Source organism: Castanea sativa, chromosome 1 (assembly GCF_040712315.1).
Source record: "Castanea sativa cultivar Marrone di Chiusa Pesio chromosome 1, ASM4071231v1".
Taxonomy (NCBI): Eukaryota; Viridiplantae; Streptophyta; class Magnoliopsida; order Fagales; family Fagaceae; genus Castanea; species Castanea sativa.
Window position 1 is genome coordinate 80,345,683 of NC_134013.1, and position 25,465 is coordinate 80,371,147.

The 25,465-nt window shown below is 35.8% G+C and overlaps 3 protein-coding genes across 4 annotated transcripts; all 3 read left to right on the forward strand.

Moving 5' to 3' along the window:
- Positions 1-369: 369 nt before the first annotated feature.
- Positions 370-2,981, forward strand: LOC142622579 (class V chitinase CHIT5a-like). 2 transcript variants are annotated; one of them, XM_075796092.1, is made up of 3 exons: positions 370-1,583; positions 2,159-2,281; positions 2,784-2,981. In XM_075796092.1, exons 1-2 carry the CDS (start codon positions 512-514, stop codon positions 2,185-2,187), a joined length of 1,101 nt encoding a protein of 366 aa, XP_075652207.1. In that variant the 5' UTR covers positions 370-511; the 3' UTR covers positions 2,188-2,281; positions 2,784-2,981. The 2 variants fall into 2 exon arrangements, with proteins under 2 accessions (XP_075652207.1, XP_075652208.1); XM_075796093.1 differs by lacking the exon at positions 2,159-2,281.
- A 2,290-nt stretch (positions 2,982-5,271) lies between these two features.
- Positions 5,272-17,852, forward strand: LOC142621008 (membrane-associated progesterone-binding protein 4). Its single transcript, XM_075794333.1, has 7 exons — positions 5,272-5,583; positions 5,663-5,734; positions 8,232-8,269; positions 13,132-13,175; positions 15,116-15,162; positions 16,956-17,130; positions 17,438-17,852. Exons 1-7 carry the CDS (start codon positions 5,396-5,398, stop codon positions 17,606-17,608), a joined length of 735 nt encoding a protein of 244 aa, XP_075650448.1. The 5' UTR covers positions 5,272-5,395; the 3' UTR covers positions 17,609-17,852.
- Positions 17,853-20,541: 2,689 nt separating this feature from the next.
- LOC142622798 (protein PHYTOCHROME KINASE SUBSTRATE 4) lies at positions 20,542-22,145 on the forward strand. The gene has a single exon (XM_075796334.1). The coding sequence runs from the start codon at positions 20,542-20,544 to the stop codon at positions 21,925-21,927; it is 1,386 nt and encodes a 461-aa protein (XP_075652449.1). The 3' UTR covers positions 21,928-22,145.
- Positions 22,146-25,465: the final 3,320 nt, after the last annotated feature.

Genomic DNA, 25,465 nt, shown 5'->3' on the forward strand with positions numbered 1-25,465 from the left:
GAATTAGTTTGATGATAAAATGGGGTGAGCCACACAAGGTCTGTTTGAGATCCGCTTATTTTATCGAAACTGAAAACTTTTTACTAAAGTACTGTAAATAAAGATTAAAAAAAAAAGTAGGACTCATGTATAGTACCAAAAAGTACAGTAAGACTTATAAATACTATAAAAAATAAGCTAAATAGTAAAATAGGCTGGCTTGTTAATTTGGAGCCAAACGCATATTTAATTGAAATGGCAAAATCCTATTGAAAATAAGAACCCAACTAATACGTAGTCATCAAAAAAAAAAAAAAAAAACTAACACTCATCAAACAGTAGAGACATCTTAAATTTATGCGAACCAAACCTCATAAATGTAAATCCAAGAGAGCATTGAATATGGACACAGCCAGAGCTTTCACACCTACCAGTATCCTTAAGGTTATATACTCCAATATATGATGGCAAGGACCGAGACAAACCTTACTCTCCAGCCAAAGTCAACTTCATCTTCACTATCGCCTATACCATGTTGAAACCTCCTGAAAGTACTTCACCATCTCCATCTACACCTCCTCGAGGTATCAAAGGTGGTTATTGGCCTTCATGGCGAGCTGAAAAGTTTCCTCCCTCAGCAATCTCTACATCCTACTTCACTCACCTCTTTTATGCTTTTGTTGTGCCTGATGCCAATAGTTACCAACTTTTGATCACTCAGACTGAGGACAAATTGATGAAAAACTTCACGGCCACCCTCCACGCCAAAACTCCTCGAGCAAAGGCATTCGTATCCATTGGAGGTGGCACTGCAAGCCCACACACTCTCTCCAGTATGGCAAGCAATCCAGATAGTCGTGCAGCCTTTATCAACTCCTCGGTCAGTGTGGCTAGGAAGTATGGCTTTGATGGGCTTGACCTCGATTGGGAATTCCCACATACTCCACAAGATATGTCAAATCTCTCATTACTCTTTAAAGAGTGGCATGAAGCTATTGAAAATGAGTCTTCTATCTCTGGAAAACCTCAGCTGTTTTTAAGTGCAGCAGTTTATTTTGCGTCCAATTTTTTCCTATCCAAAATACCTAGAACTTACCCTGTCGAAGCCATAAACAAATATGTTGATTTTGTTAGTCCCATGTGCTATGATTATCATGGAAGCTGGGACACTTCAGTCACTGGTGAACACGCTTTGCTTTATGACAAGGCCAGCAATATTAGCACTAGCTATGGCATTTCATCTTGGATCAAGGCTGGGATTCCGCCAAAGAAATTAGTCATGGGCCTGCCACTTTATGGAAGAACTTGGCAATTGAAAAGTCCAAGCGAGAATGGAATTGGAGCTCCTGCAGTTGGAACTGGGCCTGGCAATAATGGTGTTATGAAATATATTGACATAGTGGATTTCAATGAGACAAAAGCTGAAGGTGTGGTGTTTGATGAGCAGACTGTATCGATGTACTCATATGCTGGAACCGATTGGATTGGGTACGATGGGCCAGCATCGATTGAGAAGAAGGTTGAATTTGCAAAGGCTCAAGGTCTTGGTGGGTATTTCTTCTGGGCCGTTGGGTATGACAAGGACTTCACACTTTCTAAAACAGGTAGGTGTGTTTTTTTTTTTTTTTTTAAACATCAATAAACACAAAATTTACAACCATTTCTACCTCAGTTGAGGTGACGTTACGATTAGTACTTAGTTAACTACTAATAAAAGTGGTTTTAATGAAAGTGATTTTTTTATATTAAAAAAATCACAATTTTCCATGTCAATAATAGATGTGAAAAAGACTCTCAATTTTTTGTGTATGTATATTTTATATTTTGTTGTCGTTGTGCTTGTGCATTTACCAATTTGGAATGCCAATGACTATCATTTTAGCATTTTATTTGGACAAAAAAAAAAAAAAGCAGGAAAAAAAAAAAATCTTTAACCCACCATCATATTTCATCAACAGGAATAGTTAAATTTCCATAGAATTGGAAAATCACAAATATATGAAGACTGAGGAGTATGATCTTTTTAATTAACTAGGATTCAAAAATGTAGGCTGGTGGATTATTAATTTGTTAGCTGTAATACTTTTAAAATGATTTTATTTTAGCCTTTAAGGAGCTAACTTTTACATGAGTTTTAGTTGCTACGTACACTAATTCCATTGTGTTTGATAAATGGCAGCTTCAGACGCATGGGATGAAGAAATTTAAATTGCTCTATGATCTTCATCTAATTTGCACGAATTACTCTATGATGTGTATGTACGTGCGTCACAAATAATTTGCAGTTGTATTATATACGTTTGTAAGACAACTTTTCATTATTTATAAATAATGTTTCATATTTAGCTTCTTTAAGTGAAATGATCATTTTTATCCTTTCTAGAGCATATACAGATTTTGCACAAGAGAGAAATTCACAAAAGTATCTAAGATTGCTACGTTGTAGAATCCTAGATTAATTGTATCCAAAAGATCGATTCTCAACAAAAAAAAAAAAAAAAAAAGTATCCAAAAGATTTTTTTTTTTGGAGCGTTATAGCAAACTCAATTGAGTGGAGGCAAATATCATCTTCAAGATAGAGAATTTATTTGTGCTTCTAAGCTTAGTTCAAGGTTATGTTTCTTCATTGATTTCCCCTAAAATACTCAAATATAATCTTGTTAAAAAAAATAACCTCTCTCTCTCTCACACATGCACACAATCACACATGCCTATTCATGCATGTAATTTTCTTTCTTTTATTTATAAGGTAATAAAAAATATATCTAAAATCAAGCCTAACCTTACTTGATCTCTCCTGCAGACGATTGAAATCTTCTAAGAGTTCACAACACAATAGATAAGGAAGCTCCAAAGGCTGACAATCTTGACAAATTAAAGAAAGCTCTCCCAGCCCTTAAGACAGATAAATACTTATGCTTTGAAGTCACATGGAATAGTTAATTCAGATTTGTAATTGTTTGCTAGCTAGTAAAAGGCAGAAAATGGAGGCTGGTACTTATCTTATTTGAAAAATAGGTGATGATGCCTTTTTTAGAACATTTTAATCATATGGATTTTTTTATTTTTTATTTTCACAAGATATAAATTATACTCTAGCCTAATCTAAGTGTATATGTGTGTGAAACTTCTATTGGAAACTTGAATCTCAGCCCTTGCTCTCTACACTTCACAAGTACTTATATCTGTAGAGTGATCACCGCACCAAGGTACACGGTGGTCAATCATATGCATTTAAATATGTGATTCTGTGCTTATGCATTTAAATATTACCAAACAGGCGAGCTTGACAAGCATTTGCCTCTTTTAGAACATTTCATTCACATGGAAATTATTAGGTATATTTGGAGTTCAAGGAAATGATACTTCTTCCTCTCGTATGAATGATGAATTCATATGAATCCCAACAACAGTATAATAAGTGAGACATACTTAGTTGCTTCGGGACAAGATGACGCGGTGATCCATTGATTCCATTCTCTCACATTCATTACGCATACATTTCAAGTTTCTCCTAATGGTCGCAGCTCTAGGAAAATTTTCTAGGGTAGTCATTAAGAAACTTAAATTATATAAAATATGATAAAAAATATAACTTGAATATATTGATATCACAAAAAAAATAAATAAATAAATACACACCTACAAATACATGATATTGTACAATTTTCTTATGCAATTTCCATGGTATCAACATTTTTTTGCGTGCATAATTTGAGTTTTTTTTCTTCTCTGCATAACAAGTAGAATAACATTATGATGAGGGTGATTTTACAAGTTGTTGCTAACACCTTAAGAAGGCTAACGGGAGTAACAAGCCCATCAGCTGTGATCACTGAACCATCCCCTTTCGACATTCGCGGCCCTGCCTCATGTCTGACGGCGTTGAGCTAAAGGAAGAAAACTAATGAGATCAAGGCTGAAGGAAGAAAGCTGACGAAGTCAAAGCTGAAGGTTCTAAGCTGACGACCTTTCCGGAGATAGATGTGTAAGCTGACGACATTAAGAAGGAAAGGTTGACGGAAGGAAAAGCTGAAGAGGATAAGTAAGCCTTCATCCATAACCTATCTTGTCCTCCACGAATGCGTGTATAAGGAAAGTTCTTGCGCTACACGTTTGACCCTAGTCGAGAAGATTCTTATAAGGAAAATGGCTCTAGGAGATACGTAGAATCCATAAATTACTCTTCTAGAAGGAAAGTACTTCCTCACCAAGGCGCTTATTTCGGCTCCACACTACTATTTATACCCTAAAACCCTCATAAACCACGGTACGCATAATTCACTTCAGCTCTAGCACTTTAGGGTTGTGAAGAAGAAAATAAACTCTAACTTGCCCTTCGAAGGGTTTTTGGCCAGTACCACACCGGTGCCCTTGGTTGGGTCTTGTCTTTTGTTGTGCAGGTGTTGTTTCGAGTCAAGTGAGAGCCACGTGACAATTGGTGGATTTTTCATCCCTTAACACATTATAACATGCATTTCTTTTCCTTTAGGTACCTAATTATCTTGAAAAAAAGAGAATAGAGAGGAAGTGTATATGGTTCTTGAGTGAAATGTTTTTAATGGAGAACAAAGTATGCATGTATATTCTTCTAAAAAAAAAGTACGCACGTGTATGACTTTTGAGTGAAATATTTTTAATGCACTCTCGATGCACACAAATTAAAAAGAAAATGTTAAAATTTTTTGCAATTTTTACTACATGAAACTTATAAATTGATATGTTAATTAATGTGATTGGTGGATTTCAACTACCTCATAATTAAATTTTGAATTGCACTTTAATTTGTATGACTAATGTAGTAAAACTTGTAGTTACTATAAAACTAAAAATAAATCATTTGGAATTAAATAGTAAATGTACATATAAATAATAATTAGTTTTTGGCCTTCTAGAGAGTAAGGTTGTTTTCTTTATAAGGGTATTTTAGGAAGGGAACGTGTACAATGGTGTAGTAGGGACAGAGACTTTTAGTAATAGAGGAATGAAGTAATTTTTAGCTATTTCTAGAGTACGGAGAATAATTTTTCCTCCTCTCACATTTATGGTGGTCCATTCATTAAATTTATAATAGGGTCTATCATAAATGTGAAAGAAAATAGTACAATTTTTTTATGTTATGAAAGTATCTAAGAATTTTTCTAGTCGAATGTACTTAAAAATTAAAAAATAAAAATCCATTAAGGAAGTGAGTTCCCACTTCCTAATTGAGACATCCTTTTTTTTTTTTTTTTTTTCCCTTTTGCCAAATCACACTCCAAAACGAGGTCGTTTCACATATCTTTGAATTACACGACAGCCAAAACTTGCTGCGGTAATCAAATCCATTCCCAAAGTCTTGCTGATGCTCCTCACTCACCCAGCCCTCTTTGGTTCATCCTCTTCGGCCAGCTTCTTCTCGATCGCAAGAGGCGAATGAAGAATAATAGTATTATCATTATTGTGTTGGGGGTTTTCGTCGCCCTCGTGGCCGCTCTCCTCTTCAGATTGAAATTGTTCACCGTCGAAGAAGAAGAAGAAGATTTGAGACTGTTCACTGTCGAAGAATTGGCGTTATACAATGGCACTCATCCAGATTTACCCATACTTTTAGGAATTCTCGGGTAGCTACTCTCTCTCTCTTTTCCTTTTGCTTCTTTCTTTCTATTAATTTTTTATTCTTATTTTTTATTGTTCTCTCAGATCTGTGTTTGATGTGACTAAAGGAAAATCTCATTATGGCACTGGAGGAGGTTACAATCATTTTTCTGGAAGGTGAGCATTATTATTATTTCAATTTCAAAAATATGGTGTTGATCGGAAGAGCATTCATCGCCGATTGATGTTGATCGGTCAGGTGACGAGAGAGAGAGAGAGAGAGAGAGAGAGAAAAAAAAGAATTAAAAAAAAAAATTTATTAGTAGTAGCGAGGAATGGTGTCTCGCTGGTTGTAGCCAGGTGGAGTTGAATGTTAAATTTCTTTGTTAGTTTGTTGAGACTGATGCATGAGCTTTTTGTGGGTTTTCAGCTATATTTTGTGAGAGATGTTAGTTCACAATATTTTTAAAACATTTTTATAATAAGAGTCCGTTTGGATAGAACTTATTGCTGAAAACTGAAAATTGAAAACACGGTACAAAAATAATTTTTTAATGCGTAAAAATTACTGTTCATCCCAAAAAGTACTGTTCATTGGCCTAAAATCACTGTTCATGGCTAATGAACAGTGACACATGCGCGTGGAAAAAAAAAAAAAAGGGCCAGACGTGGACGCAACTGTGCTATCCAAACGCCCTCTAAATCACATATAGTTAGTTGTTATTGGTTCAAATTTGAACTTAACACGAAGATTACTTTTTTGCGCCAATAATAATAACCAATAACATCCTGCCACTTAGGATTTATTATAAAAATGTTGTGAAAATATTGTGGACATCATTTCTCATATTTTTTAGCTCAAGCTAGTTTGTTGAGACTGATGCGAATGCTTATATAACTAGTTGCAATTAAATGTAGCTTTTTAGTATCTTAAAAAATTAATTTATCTATTTTAACATAACACTTAACAATGCACTTTACATCCCAATAAAATATTAAAAATTCATTTCACTACATCCCATCCCAGCCAACCCAAAATCCCACACCCAGTAGCACCAGTCACCCTACATTCCATCTTTGAACCAATGCAGAAAATGCACAGCCACAACAACTGCCAACAACCACCGGAAAAATCCACCAAGCCCAAATATTAAAACTAATCCCCTCGAACATCTAACAACAACTAACAACCACCACAAAAGCTAATCCCAAATTGACCACATCAGCAAAATCCTCAATAACAACCTCCATAATCGCCACCATTACGCCGATTCAAACCCAAATGTAACCCAAAACCTACATAATGACCCATGACCACCACAACGACCACCGCCAACCCACGACAACTACGAAAATCCACAATTGACAAAGGCGATGCCATAGAGAGATGAAGCTCTGACGATCTGCCATTGATGATCGGAGGTGTTCAAGGTTAGGCTTAATGAGTTTGGTGGTTTTGTCTCAGAGAGAGAGAGCCAAGTAGCAATTGAGCTATGGTAACTGCTATTGCTAATTTTCTTTAAAGTTTAGCACATGGGATGTGGGGTGTTTTTAGTGTTTGAGATGATAAAATAGCATTTTAGCACCTCCAATGTGAATGCTCTTATGGAGTATTTTCAACATTTTTTTGCACTATTATTCTATGATAATTTTATCTAGGAAGTTTTTCATGCATAAGCTTATATATAGTTTGTCACCCTTTGTGAATCTATGGCAACATGTATTGAAGCTTTTTTTTTTTTTAATAAGTAATAAGATTTATTGATATAAAAAAAGAGACTCCCTAGTACACATGAAGTGTACAAGAGCTAGCAAATCAAGTACAAAAATTACATAAATCAAGAAAAGAAGAAATGATTGGTTTTGCAAAGCCGACAACTAATCCAATAAGGCTCTAAAGAAAAATAACTTGAGGTCTAGCATAGATCTCTCATTATCTTTAGAGCACCTGCTATTTCTTTCCCTATGAAGACACCACATTAAACTGTGGGGAACGGTTAGCCATATATGTCCAGTTTGATGACGACCAAACTGATCTTGCCAGCAAGCTAGGAGCCCAACAACAAACTTTGGCATAACCCAACTTACTCCAAATAAACCCAAAACCATAGACCGCAGATCCGTAGCAACTGGAAAATGAAGGAAAAGATGGTCAACTGATTCATATATTCATAGCACCTGCTATTCATGTATTGAAACTTTGCTGCCTAAGACTTCTCATTTCTAGCCTATGAAGCATGCATACTCGAAAACCCTTGGTCAGACATGTTAGAGAGACTCTTGCACGCTTGTCCTCAGCGTGTTGGGAGAAATTTAATTTTAATTGTGAGTCTTTAAATTCTTTTGGTTTTAAATATGTTTTTAAAGATTTTGATAGTTATTTTTTTTTTCTGAAAAGTTAAAATAACAAATAAAATATGCCTATAAATAAATAAATGAAATGTCTCTAAAGATATATATTAATTAATTGCTGCATCTCTACCATGTTGTGTCCTAAACTTTCAAGAATTATTGTGTCACTATGTCCTATGCTGTGTCTGTGTTCATGCTTCTTAATTTCCAGCACAGCCGTTTTTTACTTATATTTACTTATTTGTGACTGTCATTGTTCTTTCTTTTAATGTATGTTTAAGAACTGTAAACTGACATCTTTTGCCTTCTTATTGAATTTCAGAGATGCTTCTCGTGCATTTGTTTCAGGGAACTTCACAGGTAGCAACTGTCATTTATATTTTCTATTCATGTCCTATTGATTATTTCATGCAAAGTTCTATGTTCATACTCCATTGAGATATCTCGAAGGCTGATCAAAATTTTTACTCATGGTCAGCTTCTAATTTTTTACAAGGAAACCTTCTTTTAGCTTTCTACTTTAAATTCAAGATCACTTTGGTAATCACTTACCCCCCAATTGCATCAGTTTCATTTTTAACTGAATCTGAGTGTGACTCTCGCCTCAATGCACTGGTTTTTTATTCCAGTCAGGTGCCTCACCAAAGGCACCTTGCCTCAATGCTTTGAGGCACTTTAGTGGTGCCTTGCACTGCTTTGATTGCCTAGGCGCTCACTCGGATTGCCTTTAACTACCTTGGTTCTTTAAGCTGTCATTTCCATAGGAGAGTTGAAGTCTTGCTATAAATGGGTTGGAATGAGATGTATGGATAGTTGGATACATAGTAAGCATTGCGACGAATAGGTTGAAGACCCCTAATCCAAGGCCAAGGTGAAATTATTATAGATCATTTCTTTTTGACTCCCAAAGTAGAAACTCAAATGCCTGAATTTGAGTGCTTTGGCTAAAATCTGGAAATACTGTTTTTTTTTTTTAATAAGTAAAATCTAGAAACACACAATAATATTTTCCAAGCATCAATTATCTGTTATGATCCTAGTGTTCCACATGGATTAAGTGTAAGCTTAACCATGTGTTTATAAGTTTTTGGGTACTCTCCCATTATAAACCAATTTTTAAGGGTGAGTTCTACTTATGGGTTTGTAACATTTGGTATCAAAGCCAAATAGCCAACCACCACGTTGAGTAATTGTATGTAGCTTATTGAGTATGGAATCAAATCAGTTGCGGCTTTGAGGTCGGGTCTCCGAGGGGGCCACCCAGAGGCTAGATTAAAATAACTGAGAGGTGAATGGAGCCTCCAAAAAGAGAAAGGGCTACCACCGGTTCAATGTTGATAAAATGAGCCGTCATGGATGTCAGCTGCGGAGGGTGGTGGTATGGTATGATCCTAGTGTCTTACATGAATTAAGTGTAAGCTTAACCATGTGTTTCCACTTTCCACCCACTCAACTCTATCAAGTCTACAACCCAAAAATTCTTCAACAAACACGAACGACAACAATTAAAAAAAAAAAAAAAAAATCCCAATTGCAAAATCCATTACTCCCAAAACCACCCAGCCCACTAACCAAAAAACAAAGTACCGCCCACACTAGTCCCCAATAGCCGTTCCCCCCACCCCACCAAAAAAAAAAAAAAAAATCATTTTTTGCACAAGGCTCAAAAGTCCATCATGTTTAGTCCATAACATGACCTTGATTCCGAGACTTTGGGAAGCTTGTTGGAGAACGTCAACCAAATGTTAGAGATCCTCAAGAGCATGTCCCAAAGTTTAAGCAAAGATGCAAGATTTATGTGATCAAATGTTAGAGGTCTTCGAGAAAAACCCAACGAATCAAGAATCCAATGAAATTTCGGAAAATCAAAGTGATGTACTCCAAGCATCACCAATAATTCTAGAGAGTAATAAGTTGGAGGATGCACTTGCTATACAAATAGCGTTTGAAGATCAAAGGGTTAATTTAGTTTTTTTTTTTTGATAAATAACGTAAGAGTATTATTAATAATAATAAAGGAATTGCCAAACCGAGTACATTGGGGATGTACTAAGGATGCAGAAATCATGAAACAAGAGAACAACGGTCAAGAAAAATAGAAAAGGAAGAACAGGAAAAATGAGAAAAAACCACACTCCATTCGAAGAGAGTGTGTAAGAAAAAAGACTTAATCTCCAACAAAGAGCGTTCGCAACCCTCAAAACTTCTAGCATTCCTCTCTCGCCAAATGCACCAAATCAAACAGTGAGGTACCAACTTCCAAATATCAATGTGACGATGTCTCGCAAACTTTCCTTGCCAAGCCTCAACACCTCAAGAACAGTACGAGGCATAACCCACTGAATACCAAACAAGCAGAAAACCAAAGACCACAGCTCCCAAGCTATGGTGCAATGAAGTAGAAGATGATCCACCGACTCTCCACACCTCTTACACATAAAGCACCAGTCAAGCACAACTACTCGTCTTTTACGAAGGTTGTCTGTTGTTAAGATCTTACCTAAGGAAGCAGACCAAGAAAAGAAGGCTACCCTTGGAGGAGCCTTCGATTGCCATATCATTTTCCATGGAAAGGAAACAGGATTATGAGGATAGAAGGAACTGTAATAATCTCTAACCTCAAATCCTGTATTCCTTGCAGACTTCCAACAAACCTTATCTGGTCCAAGCCCTCTCACTGACGAGTAGTAGAGTAGCCCCATAAACCGATCAAAGGCTTCTTCTTCCCAATCTTGTGGAGGACGACGAAATAGCACATTCAAGTGAAACCTCCCAGCAGACCACCCCATAACTTCAGCCACTGAGGAGTCCTTGGACCTACTAAGACAATAAAGCTCCGGAAAGGCCTCTTGGAGAGTACAATCCCCACACCACACATGATTTCGAATAAGCCTAGTTTAATTTTACACATTGAATTTGTCATTCCCAATGAGTTCAAGGATGTGAAAAACAAGGCTCTTCCTTTCAAAAAAATGATTAAAGAATTGGTGCAAGTATCTATGTTTCGAATTCTTATCCTTCAACTACTTAAGATTAAAGGTCGAGTTTTCTCCATTTGGGGAAGAAGAATATGGCGTAGTGTAGACAGGCATCTATTCCCATGTTTTGGAATATTGAGGACAAGATTCATCTTGAAGGGGAAGGGAATGTTATGACCCAAGTGCTAGATAAATTATTTGAATTTGGTTTAGTGATAGAATAAGACTTCCTAGATAGATTAGTATTATTACTTATTTGTAGTCAATTTAATTCCTATGTTTTAGGATAGGATTAGTTCCAATGTTTTGGGATTTGTTGATGAGATTATCTCGTCCTTGGCTATTTATATATGTTGAATGCATTAATGAGAATTAAGCAGAAAATTAATAAAAAAATGTCTATTTCCTTTTTGAAGTTCAAGAGATTAGTCATCTCGCATTGACTAACTATCTTTTATATTCAATAAATTATCCCGGTTCACAACATAATCTTAGAGTAGGAATTGGTTGGAGATGGAGTTGGGGTTGAATTGTTTTTGTAATCATCATTGATGGGTTCTTCAAGGCACCGAGAATTTGTGCTCTCTCTCTCTCTCTCATAATTTTGTTATTTGTAAAGCTTTTTAGGTTGTCACGCTTGAATCAGTGGTCAGTTTCTGCTATTAATTTGCATTAGAGGCTAACAAAAGGGTAAAGTTCACGGGTTCAATTGGTTAGTTCTAGGAGTGTTCTTGCAACTTGGTTCATGGGTATTTGTGCATTTTAGTCATTTTAAAAATAATGATAAATTGTGATATCAAATAATCAAAACTCAAAAGAGAACCTTTGCAGTCTAATATATATATATATATATATATATATATATATATATATATATATATATGTATGAGATGAGTTCAAGTTACACCTATGGTCAAAAAAAGACCCCTCATTAATGCTAATATTTTAATTGATCTCATTTATTATCCCTTATTTAATACATTCCATACTTGTTTTCAAACCCAAAAAAAATTTATATGTTCTCTCTCCACTGCACGTCTCTCTCTCTTTCTCTTTGCACGGCTCTTCCTCTATCTCCTTCACGGCCAGGTCGCTGGCAGAAAAAAAAAGAAAAAGAAAAAAGCACAACCTGCCGTGTTGTAGATTAAACACATTATCCTAATAATATACTCCATAAAGAAAGAATTGCTCCAATCCTCTTCTATTTATATAGTAGCTGGCAATCACTTGTAGATTGGCGACATTGTTTATGCTGTTGCAACAATATATTTCTGAAGTATGTGCAGCAAGTGAAGTGAAGGTCTGAACTTGATAGACAGAGAATGACTAAACTTCCTTCAAACCATAGTGTTATATGTATGAGTATACTTTGATCAGTTTATTCTCCATTCTAAATTTCTAACCAAATTAAATCAAATGCGGTTTGATGCTTGAGAGAAAAGTGAAGGGAAAGGGGAGGAGTTCAAATTGGCAGTGAAAAGGAATACGGTTTAATTTCATTCTAATTTGAACATGGATTTGATAATGTTTGTTCAAATGCACAATCTCCATGTGAGAAGCCAATATATTACAACTATACATAATACAGAGACAGAAACACAGAACTCTAAATCCTAAAAAGCAACGCCATAATGGCTTTCAATCCTCCTCCTAGCCATTATTTTTACAGCACAAAACCATTCATCAAAAAAAGTAAAAATAAAAAACAGCACACAACTTATTATAATTTTAAAAGTATGGTTAAATTCAATCTCTTAGAATCAAAGAGAACCAAGGGCCAGAGATGTAGAGATAGAGTACAACACGTCAACTCTTGATTTGTGTTATTCAACAACACGGCAGGCTGTGCTTTTTTTTTTCTATTGCTGCCAGGAACCTGTTCGTGGAGGAGATAGAGGAAGAGCCATGCAAAGAGAGAGAGAGAGAGAGACGTGCAGTGGAGAGAGAATGTATAAATTTTTTTGGGTTTAAAAACAAGTGTGGAATGTATTAAATAAGGGATAATAAATGAGATTAATTAGAATATTAGCATTAAGGAGGGTCTTTTTTTGACCGTAGGATTTACTTAAATCTAATAGTTTAAAAAATGAGTAGCTCTTTAGAGTTATGCTAGGTATAACTTGAACTCATCTCTCTCTCTCTCTCACTATACATATATATATATATATTGTAAAACTAATACGGCTCCAAATTTATTATGTTGTATGTAAACTTGTTTTTTTCCCCCTTTGTTTCTTTATACAGGAGATGGGCTCACAGACTCATTGCAGGGGTTATCTAGCAGTGAGGTAATTGATTTATTTGCTTTTTTTATTTTTTGACAGTGGTCTGGGTCTGGGTCTGGGGCTGTGGTAAATCAATTTTCCGGCCTTTGCAAACAAGGCTGGAAATTTGTCAAGTTTGCATCTGAGATAACTGAACATGGGATTAGCCTCCCTACACTGTAAAAAAACTAGAGAGAGAGAGACAGACAGACAACAGACTTACCAATTTGGCAGAGCAAATCTAAAATCTTTTCAATTTGGCGAGGCAGAGAAGCAGAGCAAATCTTAAAAAAAGAAAAGAAAATAGAGAATATAATTTGTGACTCAATATGCATGCACAAGATTATTCAACAAAAAAGAAGAAGAGAAAAGATGATTGACTATGGGTGAACATACCAAGCAGAGAAGCGAAGAGAGTGAGAGAGTAAGCAGAGAAGTGAAGAGCGTGAGAGAGTGAGAAGTGAAGAGTGAGCAGAGAAGCAAAGCGAGAGAGAGAGAGAGAGAGAGTGAGAGAGAGAGAGAGAGAGAGAGAGAGAGAGTAGCGGTGAAAGTGAGGGGATGGAAAGACGAAAGAGAGAGATAAAGAGGAATTAGGGTTTGGAAAAAAAAAAAAAACTAAAAATGACGTTGTCTGGGTTTTAAAACCAAAATGACACCGTTTTGAACATACCCAAAGGGTGCAGTTTTGGCTTTTTGAACAAACAGGCCTATAACCGGTTCAACTGCAACAGTTACGGTTTTTTCTGGTTGGATCGTCAGTTCCTGTTGTTCCTGCTTTTTGCTTAAATTTCAGTTCTTTAAAGGAACTGGACCAGACTAGTGCATGGTTCCCGGTTCAACTGGTCCAGTTTTTAAAATCGTGGAATGGAAGACAAAATACTTGGGTGGGGGGGGGGGGAAGGCAGACTTGTCACCTCTCCCAGACCATGCACTAGGTAGTATGTACAACCTTTATTTATTTTTTTGTAGGGGAATAAAAGATTAGTTTAGACAAAATAAACTCTTTGGCCTTCTTTGTTTTGGGCTTAGGTGTTCATCAATACTAGTAACTTATAGGTGGATAAGAACCTCTGCAATAACACAGTTCCAAGAGAGCTCTCAAAAATTATTTTGTTCACTAACTCTAAACTGATTTCAAATGAGAACCTGATCTGCTATTTGTACAATCTGCACTACACTAACAGCCATTAGATTGGTTCTAATTAAGATTAAATCTGATTGGTTAATGCTTATTCAATCAGAAAACAAATTAAGTAACCAAATACAAGTGGATCTAATTGACTGCTGGTACAATAACTGCCTCAAGTTGGCTGTTTGGTTACATGTCTAACTGATTTGAATTCATCTAACTGTCACAGCAGAAAACTCCAGCCTTCCATGCTCCCTTTAGTTACAAATAACTGACTTGCCTTACAACTTAGTTAACCATCTGATCTTGACCCTGGTTGGCTGCTGGAACTGTTAGACTACACTAAAGTAGGCTGCTGCACAGCCGAACTCAGCTACTGGACTGCTCTAACTTGCACTGACTGCTACATCAAGGATTGGCTGACTGTTGTTGCCTTATACCAAGGCTGCTAATGGAAACAGCTAATTTGCATCACTCCACCTTGTGAGATTCTTACATTCTTCATTCTCTCTCTCTCTCTTTTATTGGTAAAGATTTACTTATAATAATAAAGAGAGAGAGAGAGAGAGAGAGGAATCTCTCTAACTGTACTTAGTGAGGTTATTAAAACAGATTTCTATCACTGCTTTCAAAATAGTACTATTTTCTTAAGATAAATAAGTGTGAAATAAAAAAAATAAAAAAAATAGTGAGCAAACAAGGGAACTCCTTTTTTTTTTTTTTTTTCTCCTACTGTATGGGATCTGTTGCAATTAATTTTGTTCTGTGCACCATAACCAATTTCAATACAGCTTTAACAAGTTCCACATATAATTGAATTATATTACATTTGTAGGTGAAGAGTGTTGTTGAATGGCGGGATTTCTATTTCAGAAGCTACACGTGAGTTACATTGATCAGTTGTCTTTTTCATTCTAGTAAGTTGAAATTTGAAAATTCTCCATCATGTTATAACTCTTCCCTCGTATAATAAAAATCTTCCTACAGTGAATTTTTCTTTTTGTTAGTGGCCTGCATCCGAAACTTCAGGAAACCTCCTTAATTAAAGATTTATCATGCAGCTCTGAAACATTTTCTTTACTTTTTATTAATGAATGTGATTAATGATATATATAAATCTTTGAACACCCAACTTTCACCTTTTCAAAAAGTGTCATACCTTGGTCATGTTATTGTAAAATTTTGGAAAATGCATTTTCAAGATGACTTCCTAAAATTGTGGAAACCATGTTACTTTCTCTCCATTGTTACACATCATTGGAGCATGTTTGTTGTGTGCAAGCCTGCCACGTGCTTCATCCTAAGTGAGATATTATTATGGTTCAAAGAAAATTTGAATGAATAAGAAATGGATTACACTTGAGGTTAGTTCAAGATCCAAAATTCATATAAAGGGTTATTGGAGAAGCTCTTTTTTTATAATGATAATCAAGTGGATTTTATCAAGCTACAAGCTGGAAAACCCACCACGACAGTTAAATGCTACAACAGGGCAAAACTCCCAACAACTAGACAAACAATATCTAAACCACACAGCCAAGATTGACTACCCAAATATGCAGATCAGGGACAAAACCCCAGCAACTAACAAACCAAAATACAAGAGCGTATAAAGTAAATAAAAATAAAATATAATGGATTACATCTGAATAACACGATACATTAGTGAGCATCTTAAATAAACAAAATTTGTTGCACCCAAATTGAAAACTCAAAACTATTAGAACGTTAGAGCTTATAAAGGAAAACAAAGCCAAAAGTCCACCATAACATTACTCGTCAAGCTATAAGTATACATTGCATAGAGTATCTTAACTTGAAATGAAGACCTAAAGAGAAACTGAAACAAGTAGATATTCTGGGGACTTTAACAAAAAGATGGCCTAATAATTCTTTTTTTAAAACAAATATTTGGCAAAATAGCAATGTTTAAAAGTTGTTCTGGGAAAGAGCTATTTTTTAATCTTATCTGTTGGAGAGACAAGTTCAACGATTGAACTCGACTCTTCAAGAGACGAATTTCATGTTTTCAGTGGAAGTCGTCTCTTCAAGACACAGATGAGTTGCACTCAAAACATGGAACTCGTATCTTACAAATACGAGATTTAAAAAGCCTATATCCCCAAATACTTTTAGTCAATCCTTAATCCTAATTAATAAATAATTTTTAATATATGTATTATAAAGCACAAATGGCCCAAACAGACCTTTTATACTGATGAGGCTCTAATATCATTTTGGACTAATGCTTATCTCAAAAACTTAGGTAATCTGGAAAAGGCTACATTGCATAGAAGCAAAGGGTAACATGGAAAATTACTATAAAGTTTCTAATATTTACTTTTGGATTTTGACTTATGCCTAATTTATCCTTTTGAAGGCATTTTGCTAAATTAACTAGACACCTAATTTGCTGATGTTGATGTAAATTTGATGCTGTTTTTTGTACTCACTGTCAGTTCCTGTAATTGTTGCTGCGGACATCTGGTGACAAAACTTCATATGGCTCTCTTTTTCTTAAACTAATACGTCTTCATATTCCAGTTTTGAGTTTGACATGCTTCCATGGATCTCTTAAAAGAAAAAAATTTCAATGAACAAGCATAATGCTCAGTGTTGACATGAAAATTTCAATGTACAAGCATAATGCTTTTAGTGTTACTCCTGATTGTCAGATTTGTTGGCAAGCTAGTAGGTCGTTACTATGATAGCCAAGGAAATTCCACAAAATATTTGAAAGGAGTTGAAGTGAAGGCTGCAAGAGGTGCACAGCTTTTGGAGAAACAAAAGAAAGAAGAAGCTAAACAACCCAGTTGCAATTCAAGGTGGAGCCAGGGAGATGGTGGAGAGGTATCTTTTCATTACTTGAAAACCATGTGTTAGTGCTATTCCAGCTGTTGGGATCTCCATCCCAGTTTCCATAACTTACTAGGGATTCAACTTCATGTGGTAGAAGCTTGTTTAAAGAAAAGTCTGCTTGCGCATGAGCGCATGGCAGGTAGTGGGCTAAGCATCCACCTTGTTACACACAAAGCTGTAGTTAAGGAAACTTGGGCACATAATAGAGAATGAGAATTGAATAAAATCTTTTATAATGATTAAACAGGCATTTTGATGTTCATTGAGCAATATCATACGTGTTGATTGTTTTGGTCAGGTTTGGTGTGATGTTGGCGTCCCAAGGTTAGTTCAGAGGCCTTTGGAAATTGCTTTGACTGGGAAGATGAGTAAGCGCTGTGCTTGTTTTAAAGAAGAGCAATTGGACCAGCCAGGGTTGGAAGTCTATGACGGATGTGACTTCCTTGGCAAGAGTTGCCGAGTTAATTAGATTGTACAAGTCATGTTTGTAGAACAAGTTTGTTTTATATAATTTTTTTTTTGATAATCGTGTTTTATATAATTTTCTAAGGAAAAAAATTTGAAAAGAGTTTTGTTCTATTATTCGTTGTTCTTTACAAAGAATGATACTCTACATATAAGAAGAGTATAGTATAAGAAGGTAACCAAAAAGGAGTAACTTGTTAACGTCTAGTCCTAAATTACAATAATTCTTAAAGACTTATCTGACTTATTATCATTGTTTGCTAAAGGTACAAAGTTAAGAAGAAAACAAAATAAAAGTATGGATTTAAATGTCCTGACAATGGTACATGTGTCTATATACAACTGTTCCTTTACTGTTTGCATTGCGTGTGCAAATTTTACCCCTCCATCTGGTTGATGAGTTTATGATATTCTTGTTTATGGCAAAGTGATCAAAGTGATAGGGCTCCAAACTTTCATCAATTTAACGTTGCCCTTTGACGTCATCAGCCATAAGAGATAAACCGTATGGCCATGTTTTCTAGAAAATCTTGTGTAGACAGGTTCTGCTGTTGGCATGTAGCCAATTGAAATTGATACTAGTCTTGCCTTTTACCATTTGTCACCGTGAATTTTTTAAGGGTTTGTACCTTTAATTCTTTTGCTCTATGACAAATGAACTAAACTTTGTGCTGCGTAATTTGTTTCATCAACATAAGCAAATTCGTATGAATTTATCAATGACTTCAGTAAATTCTTCTTCCTTTGTTGATTTTAAGTACCAAATTTGATATGGTTGGAAGAATTTTTTTTTTTAGCTCTCCTTCCCACAGCACAGATTAAGTTACATCTTGTATAACTTTAAATAGTATTACACCACTTAATTATTAATAATTTTATATAGGATTAGTACATATATTGAGAATTTCATTGTTGGATTACATATTCTTTTTGTTCTTAACACACGCATATCAAATTTGATAAGTATAGGATGTTATTTATAATGCAACTTATAAACTTAATTTTGTTATGCATAATTTTATAATATAAAAACTTGGAATTTAAACATTTATAGATAAAATGGTTAGTGATCTCAAATTATCTTTTGAAATTTTGCAAGCATTGAGATTATAAGAAGAAAAAGTAATCCAATGGTTGGTTTGTCAAATTTTATATTCAATAAAAACATAATGAGTGAAGTAACGTTGCTTTAAAATACCTAAAGTGTAACTTGAACCCGTTTCTCTCTCTCTCTCTCTCTCTCTCTCTCTCTCTCTAGATATATATATATATATAAGCTAATTTTTTAAAAAAAATTTTAAACAAAATTATTAAATGAATAGCAATAATAAATTATAAAATAAGTAAACAATTTTAATAAAAAAATTGATTTAAGTTCTAATTGTTTAGAACTTAAATGGGTGTTTATTGTTTTGCTTCTTTATAGAAAACTTCATTTCACATAAAATCCTGCACACAAATTCAAAAGCAAAGAACAACAAGTAATGTGAATTTATTATATCAAAATATAAGCTTAAGTTGCATTTTGGGAAAAAAAAAGTATAAAAAAAAAAAAAAACAATATGGGGTGTATCGTGCAGGATTTAATTATACGGTTGACTTTAATGGTTAAGAAAATTTATATTGAAAAGCCATGGCCTAATATATACATATGAAGGTTTTGATAATAGAGTATTAGTTGGACTAGAATTTAAATTTCTAAAACTTAAATGATAAAGTTTTATCTAAATTAAATTATTGTTAAATCTTATCCCTTAGTCAAAAGTCTTGTAGCTTAATATCTCAATAAAAAATTAATTTAATATTGGATGCGACTTGAGGAAAAAAACAAAAACAAAAACGTGAGTTGTGTGGAATTTAAATTTAGAAAATTTTAATTATAGACTTTTAGTTTTATTTAAATTAAACCATTGTTAGAAATATTCCTTAATTTGAAGAAATATATCATAAAAATTAATATAAAATTAATTTGTTACTAAGATGTTGATAGTAGACTTTTAGTTGGAGTAGAAGTCAAAATGTGGTTTTTTTTTTTATAGAAAGAAAGCATGTGTTGTTGTCTGGGATTTAAGTTTAGATTTTTTAAAAATATATTTTTAGTTTGAATAGAATTTAAATTTTTTGAAATATTTAAGTCTAGAAATTTTTGATAATAGACTTTTAGTTTGAATAGAATTTAAATTTGTTGAAATGTAAATGATAAATTTTTATCTAAATTAAACAATTGTTAAATATTATCCCTTAATTTGATGAAATATATCATAACAAATAGTATAAATTTAATTTACTAATTAGTTGTTCTTAAAATATTAATAATAGACTTCTAGATGGAGTAAAAGTCAAAACGTGGGTTTTTTTTTTAAGAAAAAAAATGGGTTGATGTTCGGAATTTAAGTTTAATTTTTTATAATAGACTTTTAGTTTGAATATAATTTAAATTTATTGAAATTTAAATGGTAAAGTTTTACCTAAATTTTACCTAAATTTATCATCCCTTAATTTGAAAAAATATATCATAACAAATAATATTAAAATTAATTTACTAATTAGTGAGAGTAGCCACTTGGCACATCCATGCTTCTAAGTCCAACTTTTGTTATTATTCTTATTTAGAATATTAAGTATTTTTAATATACATCGGAAAATGAGAGAGATTTAAAAAAAACTGAGAGTGGTGTTTCTTTAAGGGTGTTTCTGTTTTGTTTCTTTTCTTTTCCTTTTGAAAGAACATCTTGCATTTTACTCTCTGGTCCCTTCATGATTGACGGACAAAGTTGTATCCAACCATAGTATATATACACCACCAGTATGAAGTTTACGAGGCAATTCAATTCCAGGACTCCATTTCTTTGTCCAAAATTTTGAGTATTATATTATAATCCTTTTTTTTTCTTTTTCTTTTTCTAATAATTTTCACGAAATAGAGGAGTGCCAGAGATGATGGAAAAAGCAACAGTTATGGAAACCTCTAATGGTAGCTTATCTCAAAAAACATACAGTTCAAGAGACGAGGATTTATCTGTGTGCTCTTATAGTAGACCAGATGAAGCCGTTAATAATGGCGACCATGCAGTTGGTGGGTGCACCGTAGTTGACGAGATCGGCATTTTCGATGCCCGTAAGTACTTCAATGAATCAAGTAACATAGAGGCTGAGAAAGTAAGCTACAATAGTAGAGTTTCCCCTGTGATTAATGTCAATGCTATGAATCTGGAACATAATTCGGAGCAATTTGATCTCTCTGCCGCTCCCAACAGATTCTCTTCAGCTTCATCCTCTGTGGATGGCTATATTAATGCCAGAAACTACATGGCTCGTGCCGCCGCAACTCCAACAGCTTCATCCGAAGCCAGTTGGAACAGCAAGACTGGCCTCTTGTCCAATCCTCCCTGTGCAATTCCAGTTTCTATGCGCAATGCTCAGAAAAAAACTAGTAGTAGATGGCTTTTCTGCAGAAAATGCCCTTGTACAGGGAAAAAATCTGTTCAAGTCCAAGAAAAAGCCCATCTTCCAGCACCAACACCATCATTATCGCACAAACATTGTCACAGTAGTAGTACAGGTGCTATGAATCCCAAAAGGCAGACCCCCCAGAAAACCAGGTCAGATAATATGTGGATCAACACACCAAGTTTTTTTCCTTTACAAATGCAGGGGCAGCATAGTGTAGTAAGAGCCTCTGGAAAGCCCTTTATTAATACCGATCATAGTGCTAATAACTTTACCTTTCCCATACTAAATCCATCATCATCATCGTCACTAGGAGCAAGACTACCAGCTCGTCATGAATCATCATCCATCTCTACTATTCAATCAATTCGTAAGAGTTTTACATTAACAAGTCCCAACAAATCATCAATTATGATTGATGATGAAGAAGTGGCAAGCGACACAAGCTCCGACCTGTTTGAGATAGAGAGCTTCTCAACAACGAACCACAGAGATTCTCGAGACGAGATTGTCAATGCCAAGGGGTCTAATAATTACTTTTTATATAGTACTAGGCGTGAGGAGCCAAATGAAATTGCAGTTGCACCCACAGATGTAGAGTGGTATGAAGCAAGCGAGGCTAGCATTGATTGGAGTGTTACAACAGCTGAAGGGATGTCAGTTGCCGCATCAGAATTAGCGGATGATGACACAACCATCATCAGGTGCAATCAAAAGAGCAGCAAACAAAGATCATCATCATCTAAAACGAATGGGTTGTTGTTGAGTTCGAGTTGTCGATGCGAGAAGGCAGTGAGCGTGGGACCAAAACCAGTGAAATCCTTGTCTCCTGCTAGTAATAGTATACAAAGGACACAGCAACAGCAAGGATGACCTGCCTCTGTCAGTAAAGTCTACATTTGAGGTTTCCGGTGCATGTTACCTCTCTCTCACAAGGGGTAGACCTCACATGGTGAAGTTTTTCACATTTGAGGCATGTTAGTCTTGCAAATAAGCCACCGCTTTCAACCTCTCAATCAACTCAATTGTCTCTTCCTTTTGCAACATAAGAGAGACATTCAGATCTATTCCTAGCTACACCAACATTCTCTCTATGCAATTTGTGTGTCGTTATTACATTTCAATAATAGCGTGATCTGATTTTATATATTATCATTTCTTATCTTGCATGTCTGTTCTAATCATGTGCAGTTCTACTTTAGTAAGAAGCACTAATATCAAATCATGAATAATGGATTATTATATCATATTCTTCTCGTCTTTGCATTCTTTAAAAACGAGCACTTGTGCTGCCTTGGCTTGTTCGGTTCAGCTACCTTTATCTCGAAAGAAAATTTGCAACATTTTAAAGCTTCACTCTATTTTTTTTTAATTTAAATTTTATGTATATATAACTAGTTGTAGACCCATGCGATATGTAAGAATAAATAATTATTTTATAATTGTGGTATAATGTATAAATTGTTGTTTAAATTTTGTGGAAGTTAATTTGTTCTCTCTATAAATTAAATAATTTCTAAAATTACTTTTCATCTATCTATCTTTACAAATATATAATTATAATATTTTTGGTATGTTTGATTGATATTATTCTTTTTTGAGGCGATCCATATTTTAATTTTTAAATTATGTTATGGTACGTTATATATATATATATATATATATATATATATATATATATATATATATTGTAAGTGTACAATTGTACCGGACCCAAAAACCAGTGATGGGCTCAGGCTCAATGAGCCTTATACAATGAAATTTGTAGAGTATGAGTTTGAAACCTAGGTTTGGGATGTTGGAAGTTGATTAACAGGCTAAAGTGCCACAATCTATGCAAATGATAAGTAAATATGACAAAGAAACCTCCTCGGACGTAAGTCGATGACGAGTTGTATAGTACTTCTTTTTCTATGCCAAAGATTACAATTCTTAACTCTTTTTTAGCTCAGAAGCAGGTCCCCCCTTCTTTCATCTTTCGTCTTCTTATATACTTCTTCTTCTTCCCTTTTTCATCCACGTGTCATACAAACCTTCCCCTTAGATACTTGTCCCACCCACCACCTTCTTGAAGTCTTCAAATAATAGCAGGAATGCTGAATTCTACTGTTCAGAGGTCATTTCCCCATTAATGCGGCTAGGGAGGTAGATGCAAGGCTTTTAATGTGGTGGTAGCAGCTTTTTCCTCAGATATTTCTTACACGTTCTTACTTCTAAAGGGTGCTTGGATCACACTTTTACCCACCAGTTCTTCCAGAATTCTGTCTCCAATCTATCTAGCAAGTCCCAGGGCCATTGCTGGGCCTGTCCGAGGATATACTCCTCCTCCGACAACTCCTCGGACCACTATAGTGCGGACTGACTTGTGGGCCTATGGACTCTGACCAAACAGACTTGTATTAACCAATCAGGCCCAAAACCCAAACGTTTGTTCGAACATTTTTACCCCCCACAATAGCCCCTCAAAACTTTATTTTTCCCTCCCATCCGAGGAGAAAAATAGAGTTTTGAACCAAACAATGCACCCTCCACACGCTTTCCAAACCACCGCAAGTGTAGGGGCCCTTTTCGTTCGCTTAAACCGTCTCTGACGCTTCAAAACCCGAAACGCGCGCATTTATGTCCGCAAGTTACATCCTGTTCCCCACGTTTAACGGTGGGATACGCATCCGACGGCCCAGATTGGCTCTAAAAATTTAAGCGGGAGAATTTTAATTTCAAGGCCGCCTCCCGCACATCAAAACGCCTGGGAACCCGTACTTTCATTCATTCTTTCAGAAATCAATCGTATTCAAGTGTCAATCATTACTTTTTCTCTTCAGAAGCTCGTGAAGAATCGCATAACCAACTCCTGTAAGTTTTCACTTTTCTTTACTCATTGCTTCTCGGCTTCTGTCCTCGGCCACCATTTAAACCCCTTTCCTTCTTCAAACTTTCATTTTCACTCCAAATGGGTAGATTTAAGTGTTTAGTAGATACTGACGCCGGTATGGAGGGTTTTAGGGCCAAATACCAAATTCTTGATGATGTAGGCTTAAGATATTGCCCAGTAGAAGCCGTAGGTAACGCTAGGAGAGAGGGAGAAGTCATCATTCCCATGATCGTCATCATTCCCATGATCGCCTTCATAGAATGTGGGATGACCTTCCCCATGAAAAACGTGACCAGTGAATACCTTCGCAACCATAGGTTATGCCCAGACCAATGCACATCAAACGTGTTTAGAGTCTTAGGATGTGTCGATGCTCTGAACGAGCAAATGGATCTAAACCTCACATGGCACGACGTTGCCTATATGTACGAGTGCCATAAATTCAAAAATGTAGGATATTATATTAAATCCAGGTCTAGCATCGTTAGGCTGATTTCCTGTCTTCCCAAATCCAACAAAGACATGAAAGACGACTATCTCATCGCCTCAGGAAACTGGTCTGACGATCCTCACTGCCCAGTCGAATGGGGAGAGCCAGGTGTGACTCCTTAGGAGTTAGATTTCCTAACCCATGATTCAATCCCGTTGCCTTTACCGCTTTTAATTTTATTGCACATTATTGATTTTTGCTTTGATGTTTACCACTAGTCTGACCATGCTCGTCTTCTCGGATGTTTCTTCTCACAGATAAACAACACGTATGCCCACGTCTCAGCCTTTGCAACGTTGCTGACTTGAACCGTGTCCTTCGCTCCGAAGTCTTCGTCAGTGAAGATCTACAAGTGAGAGCTGCCCACCTGATACTAGGATACGACCCTATATCAGTGGACTTCCAATTGACAACGTGATCATTGCGGGAGACAAACGACGTAGGAGGATAGACGTGGCACGACCCAGCTTCCTTTCCGACCGCGAACTCCCAGACAATCCCTCCATCATCCTATATTCTCGCCCAATCGCTGCGATTCCTCTTTCGACACATTCCTAGACAACCGCCGTCCGAGAAGAGCCAGGGTCCTCACAACAATCGTTAAACGAGGAGATCGACCAGTTTCGACTCGAGGAAGCCGAGAGATCCCAAGAGGAGCAGCTCGTCATCCTTTCGGATGAAGAACACGCGTCCGCCGAAACTTTGGGCATACAAGGTCTGGTGATTGCACAGCCTGACTCAAGCTCTGAAGAAGAAGAAATAAACGCTTTACAGAAGCTGATGAATAAGAGGGGTGCGAGAGTCTCTCAAAAGGGAACAGGTGGGTTGCAGGTCCCTCCGTCCTTGCCCCCACCCCCTCCTCCCTTTGATCCTAAGCCTCCCATTGCGGAGCCTAAGAAGAAGAGGAAGAGTGAGGCCGAGGAGACAGATGCGGAGAGGCAGAAGAAGTTGAAACAACAACAAAAACCTAGCAAAGGCAAGGGACGTGCCTCTTCAGTGGAAAGCGGGGAGAACAGGGACCTCGCCGAGGTACGCCGTAAACCGGCTAA

Coding starts and splice junctions, on each gene's coding strand:
- LOC142622579 (XM_075796092.1), top strand. CDS start 512: ATGTTGAAACCTCCTGAAAGTACTTCACCATCTCCATCTACACCTCCT. Junction 1,584..2,158: donor CTTCACACTTTCTAAAACAG/GTAGGTGTGTTT, acceptor GATAAATGGCAG/CTTCAGACGCATGGGATGAA.
- LOC142621008 (XM_075794333.1), top strand. CDS start 5,396: ATGAAGAATAATAGTATTATCATTATTGTGTTGGGGGTTTTCGTCGCC. Junction 8,270..13,131: donor TGTTTCAGGGAACTTCACAG/GTAGCAACTGTC, acceptor TTCTTTATACAG/GAGATGGGCTCACAGACTCA. Junction 13,176..15,115: donor AGGGGTTATCTAGCAGTGAG/GTAATTGATTTA, acceptor TTACATTTGTAG/GTGAAGAGTGTTGTTGAATG.
- LOC142622798 (XM_075796334.1), top strand. CDS start 20,542: ATGATGGAAAAAGCAACAGTTATGGAAACCTCTAATGGTAGCTTATCT.